This window comes from Toxotes jaculatrix, chromosome 13, assembly GCF_017976425.1.
Source record: "Toxotes jaculatrix isolate fToxJac2 chromosome 13, fToxJac2.pri, whole genome shotgun sequence".
Taxonomy (NCBI): domain Eukaryota; kingdom Metazoa; phylum Chordata; class Actinopteri; family Toxotidae; genus Toxotes; species Toxotes jaculatrix.
This window is the reverse complement of record NC_054406.1, coordinates 5,988,469-5,994,468: the sequence shown is the minus strand read 5'-3', so window position 1 is coordinate 5,994,468 and position 6,000 is coordinate 5,988,469. Positions and strand designations below refer to the sequence as shown.

Here is a 6,000-nt window from a genome sequence, read left to right as displayed (position 1 = left end):
TACTCACAATCATTTGCAGTTGCGATCCACAGAGTCTCCTGCAGGATACCGAGGCCTGGTGGAGGCTGCCTGGCCTGCAGCGTCACATACAACTCCAGCCACAAAATCTGCAAGGAAATCTTTTTTTTTTTTTTTGCAAACTCAGACCTTAGCGTTACACTGTGAGCACATTTAAAGAGAGTTGTAACAACCCAGTTGGCCACTCATACACAGCTTAAACAGAGAACACACAATGCATGAAGATTAATCTGTTTATTATACATATATTTATATATATATTTATATATATACTCATGATATCAATATCATCATTAATATCCATCATTAGGCACCTTATATGTAGATAGACTGGGAGTAGAGACTTGGTCTGCATGCCTGTTGGTTACAAAAACAAAACCCAAACATGCTGTCAACATGGGAGAAAAAAATCTTTTTGATTTGTCCGTCTTCTGTTTAGATTGTGTTTGAGTTGCTTATATGCCTGCTTCTACATGTGTTTATGCATAACTAATGTGAATGTGAACAGCTGTGACTTTGTTTACTGCTAATTTGTTGAGAAATGTGTGTTTGTTTAGTTCTTCTGGGTGCATATAATGTCACAGTATGCGTGTGTGTGTGCTTGTGTGTGTGTGTATTTTACACACAACATCTGGGTTTGTGTGTATTTAACGTGCATGCCAGCATGTGACAAAGTTCTTGTGCAATAACGTTGTGTGAGGTTTATTCTGGCATTCTCTTGTGTAACAGTGCACTGTGTATCAGTGTCTATGAGTGCGTGCCAAACCTCTTACAGGTACTGGGAGACTATGGGCTGAGCCAGTTCAGGCAAGTCCTCGGACACCTTGGCATGGTTGCCAGATCTCAAGCTGGTTATACCTGGATATCTGAGCCAGAAACACTGTGGAGAGTTTCCCTCATACCTCTGGAGGAATATCTATTCCCTCGCTTCCCCTCCCTGCAAGTATGGAACATACATCCTGCAGAGTAAAGAATCAATATTCCTTTACACTCAGAGTTATTACAGTGCTGCAGCTTAGGATATGGATAACTAAAACAGACTGCTACAGTACATTTGTTATGTAGTAGAGGACCTGCAAGCAGCTTTAGGTCTTGACCTGAAGTGTAGACTGTCTGCTCTAAATTAGTAAAAATTAATTTCAAAGACACTTTAACAACAAAGGGATATTGAAGGAACACTGAAGTGCGGAACTCCAATTGAATGAGAATATGGAGTACTTTACAGTGTTACCAACAAAAATATGATGAAATTGTATGCAAGTGGTTCATAAGGCCACAAGAAGTAAGCCTTGTGTTCTTTTCCCACCAGATTTTGGGAGTGCGTGGACCTTAGTTTTGTGAAACTGTTTTGTGCAAACGGTCAGAAGTGTTTGAACATAACAGCCTGGCAAACTCAAGGTCGTACATAAAATTAAACTGCAAAAATGACAGTAAAACATATGAGATATAACCTGCTATTTAATGATCTTTAGAGGTGATGGTAGGCAGATTTTAATGCTTTGACTGAACTTTGCTAGTGGTTTCCCTCTTTTTCTAGTATTTATGCTGAGCTAAGCTAACAGGCAGCTGTAGATTCATATTTAGCTGGCAGATACATGTATGTTGTATCCATGTTCTCATCTAACTCTTTGCAAAGCAGTGAATAAATGTAGGCCTATTATCCATAATGTTGAATTATTTGTTTAATGCCAGTAAGCAGTTATAGTGATGACAATGGTTATATGTTCAAAACTCCTGCCAACAGTCGTTTGCATGAATTAAGACCAGGGGTCTCACTCTTGGCGGCCTTTACCACTGCAAACCATTTCTTCCAGTTTAGCTACTGACATTTTCCAATCTGAAATTGAAGAATGGAGAAATTCCAAACTTAACGGAAGCTTCAGCCTTCTCCTTCCTCCTGTGGACTTGACAGACATGGACACGGCATCTCCACCAAACCGTGAAATAGCAACTTGTGTTTTAGCCCGAACAACTCCATTCCTATGTGACTGTCAGCGGGCGAGCGCACGTACACGCGCACACACACACACACAGTCCTTGAGGCTTTTGTAATCTGGGAGGACTGACTGTATGTCCTGAAGAACTGATCAATACAATTCAATCTGCTTGCAGGTCTTTGCGGCATTAGGCTACGGCTGCTATCCAAACAATGAATGGCTGGACACAGAGGGACCCGTGTACAAATGGAATCTCATTACAACGCAATGGCTCTCAGGGGCCGACGCCGACCCCCTTTTTATTCCCTCTTCTAGAACCACAGCATCTATTTTATGCTCCTCTGATTGACAGCTCCCATCCAGGAAAGGAAAGATGTTGTTACCGTGACAACAGCTCATGGTACACCAACTTGGATACGAGTTTTTGATGAATATCACTCCAGTACACTGAAATCAGCAGTTGATATTTAGAGGTCATTATACTGGCTACTAGATTTTATAATGTATTTACACTCAGACATAGCAGAGAGGACGACGATGATCTAAGTAAAAGCAGTTTTGTTTCATGACAGACACGTGCTTTTAAGTTAAAATACCTATAATATCAACAGTGAGTGGCCATTATTCACATTGACGGCAGAGATTTCAGTTTCTCATCAGAGATAAATAGGATACAGTGCATCTTCCTAACAGACTGACATACAACATTTCCATGATGAGCTTTTGCGCACAGCACGTCTCCTTTCTACACAATTTTCAATATATCGCACCTAAAAATAGTTTCAAGCAGTGAGATGGAAAGCAGACAAAGCAATAAAGAGTTGGCGATATGGAGGGGAGGAAATGAAAAAGGCTCCTCTTTTGTTATCTGTGATGTCTTTTCTTTTTTTTCTCTCCTCATTAGTGGTAAAGAATTTCAAGTCATAGCATCTCTTGGTTCACTGAGCCCTTTTGCTTTGCCTGCTCCTTTTTTCTCTCAGCCACCCCCTTTTGGGTTAACAAATCAGTTTATCTACTAGTACAGTGCTTTTAGGGACACAGAGGGAATTTCCTTCTCGCAGTTCATCCCTTATTTTTCTTTCCAGGTTCAGCTTCACCTCCTTCAGATTGCTTTTCACAACAATGCTGTGTATTTCGGCGAGCCAACTTAACCGTACCTAATGTGATGCCAGGTTCAGTGTTTATTCCCCTATTAACTGTTTTCACAGTGAAGTTCTCTCAGGCTTAGCGTCTACCTTAAGAGAGCGATCCACAATATGGAGAGGGCAAGAGACATGGATACTTCACCGGGCTTTGTCGAACACTGAGCACAGGGTCTATGCACAGAATGAGAGAGAGAGAAAGCACAACAACACACACATGGTTGTGTAAAATGTGTCACCCTCTTGTGGTTGCTGAAATATAGTCTGTGAGGAGATAAGAAAGAAGAGTAAGGGAAGGAAAGGTGTGTATAGTAGCAGTGGTGTGGACAGCCTTTTGTTGCTGCCATTACCAAATGTCCTTAGAAGGGCAAAACCTGGCTCAGCAGTGCACCACAAAAGTACTTGTGGGAGAAAATACACATTAAAGTGCTACAATGAAGGAGCTAACATGCCACAAACAGACCAAGAGACTGTGGATTATACTGTAAGAGTGGGGGTACTGTTTTGGGATAAGTTCCCTAAAAGCAAAATAGCACACACACTTAAAACTATCGTCCAACCACAAGGCAATGGTATCACTGTGTTTAAATGCTTTCAGGAAACCCAGCCAAGCGAACACTGGATTCTGGGTAGATGGTGATTGGAGGGCTTGGCTGTTGGTGCTGTTCTTGAAGGACAGAGAGCAAAGGGATGTATGAGAGGAGTGTGGGAGTTATAGCGTGAGAGGTCTGGTGGAGATTTGGCTGCAAAGGTCAGAAATGATTGGAGATGGGACGTCTGTAATGGAAACTATTGGTCAGACTCCAGGAAGCTGTGAGGAATTGTTTGGACTGCGAGGAAACAGCGAGTCAGAACTCGTGGGAGATTCAAAGGAGTGGCTGGGAAGAAAAGAAGGCAGGGGTATTTTTCCAGATCAGTCATTGCAGAGGTCAAGGACAGAGACCAAAGGTGTGAGTCGGAGAGCTGTGATTGGTCCAGGGAGAAGTCTGGGGATCACATACTGAGTGGATGGTGGCAAGGCGGTGGGCATCTGCGTCCTTTGTGACTGGGTATCCTGCTCCATCGGGCTACGGTGAAGATGGAGTGCACTCCAGAGAGGCTGTGGAAAAGAGACAGAAGACAGAAAAGACTGTAAAAAGTGCATGAAAAAATAACAGAGAAGAGAGTTGGAAGATGGAGAAGTGCTCCTGTTGGAAAGAGGAAGAGGTTGAGAAAAATCACAAAAATGGCGAGGAAGAAGAACAGAAGACGAAAACAGAAGAACAAAAAGTGAAACGATGACGGCCATCGTACGAAGAGCGGGGAAGGGGGTGCAAAAGGAAACTGAGAGGAAATTAAGAAGTTGAGATCAAACAGCAAAAAAAAGAGAAAGGGCTGAGATAACAAGCATGGGCACAGTGAGGCATAAAAATGGATCAGGGGGATGGAATTAGAAAAATAGAAGAGAGTGGAGGGAGATAAGAGAGACAGGATAAAAGAGAGAAAGAGGGAGAGCGAGGGGGAGGATGAATAAAAAGAGAGGAGACATAATTATAAAATGGCACGGGAAAATCAATGCAGTGGGCATCATTGTGCTTGCAGGCGCCGTACAAAAGGAGGTGGAGAGCAGCAGTGTGTCCGTCAAACGCATACACACCAGCACATGTCAGTGTCACACACACACACACACACATGCACAGAAACATTTCAAATGCAGAGTGAAGACAAGGAGGATGAGTCAGGCAGATGAAGCGGAGAGAGACAAGTGACATTTAGAGCTCAGTCGGAGCATGTGATGACAAGGCACAAAGATACATGCCAGCCCCAGCTCTGACAACAGCTTGTGTGTGTGTGTGTGTGTGTGTGTGTGTGTGTGTGTGTGTGTGTGTGGACATAGAGCTCACTGCAAAGACACAGATTTGTGATTTTATACATTATTCTCTTCACCCGTGGGAGTTGAAACTCAGGGCAGAGAGCCAACTCAGAGCTGAGAATTCATGTTAACATTTTAAAACTTGAGGCCATAGTAAGAGAGGTGTAGTAGGAAACATCTGCAGATACACTTTTCTAGCAGTGGAAGTTGTATTCCTTTAAGTTCAAGCAGTTCTTTAAATGAAACCACATGAGAAGTTTAGAGGGGGGAAATTGGTGTAACTAATCTTACTTAAGCTTGCTTAGCTTAATCTCTAGCACCTCGCAGACATCTGAAATGTAACAAGGTGCCTCGGCAAGATATTGCTTTTGTTTGGGGTCACAAGGAAAAAAGGATGGGAACCACTTGTCTCATTAAAGAATTTGTTGTATTTTATAAGCGTTGCAAGTTTTATTTCAACAAGTTTTACAAATTAAACAACAAAAGACGTCAGTTCGTCCACAGCCTAGAGAACCACACGCAGAAGCTTTTTATGACCTGATGCCTGTATTTGGCAGGACAACATCATTTTTTTATGTCTCCCACAATCATTTCAAATCACTGCTGAAAAACAAATGTAGACTATGAAGTGAGAGTGGTTAGATTTACCGAAACTTCATGTATTCGGTCTAATTACTACTTCGCTGAGGTTAGGAGAGCTTTGTTGTCACAGTTGCAATAGTAAACACGTAGCTACATTTCAGGAACAATCATGGTCGTTCTCAAAAAGGAACAAACATTGATGGTCACTTTGAAAGGGGAAAATGAGCAGTGAGCTCCCGCATTAAAGTCTGATGCTTTGTGAGGGAAAGGCTGTGGTTTCCCACAAGTATAAAGAAGCATGAAGTGGGAAAACGTAATGTGAAGTGATTCAAAATTGAACAATGCCTAAATAAATGCACTGAGTAACATTCCACCCCGTCATGGCTATTATTACACACATACGCACATAAACAGCCATGTAAATTCATTCATGTAATATTCATCATCATTATTGGATACAAACACCACT

At 42.1% G+C, this 6,000-nt stretch overlaps 1 protein-coding gene across 2 annotated transcripts in view; it reads right to left on the bottom strand.

Annotated features, from left to right (window-relative positions):
* Positions 1–219: 219 nt before the first annotated feature.
* Positions 220–6,000, bottom strand: part of samd12 (sterile alpha motif domain containing 12) — an 85,911-nt gene continuing 80,130 nt past the window's right edge. The window contains exon 5 of one of the 2 annotated variants that reach the window (XM_041053336.1): positions 220–4,196. In XM_041053336.1, the coding sequence (XP_040909270.1) occupies positions 4,165–4,196 (32 nt within the window). In that variant the 3' untranslated portion in view covers positions 220–4,164. Of the gene's footprint in view, positions 4,197–4,222; positions 4,472–6,000 lie in introns of those variants that run through there. The other variant, XM_041053338.1, reaches the window with a different exon arrangement.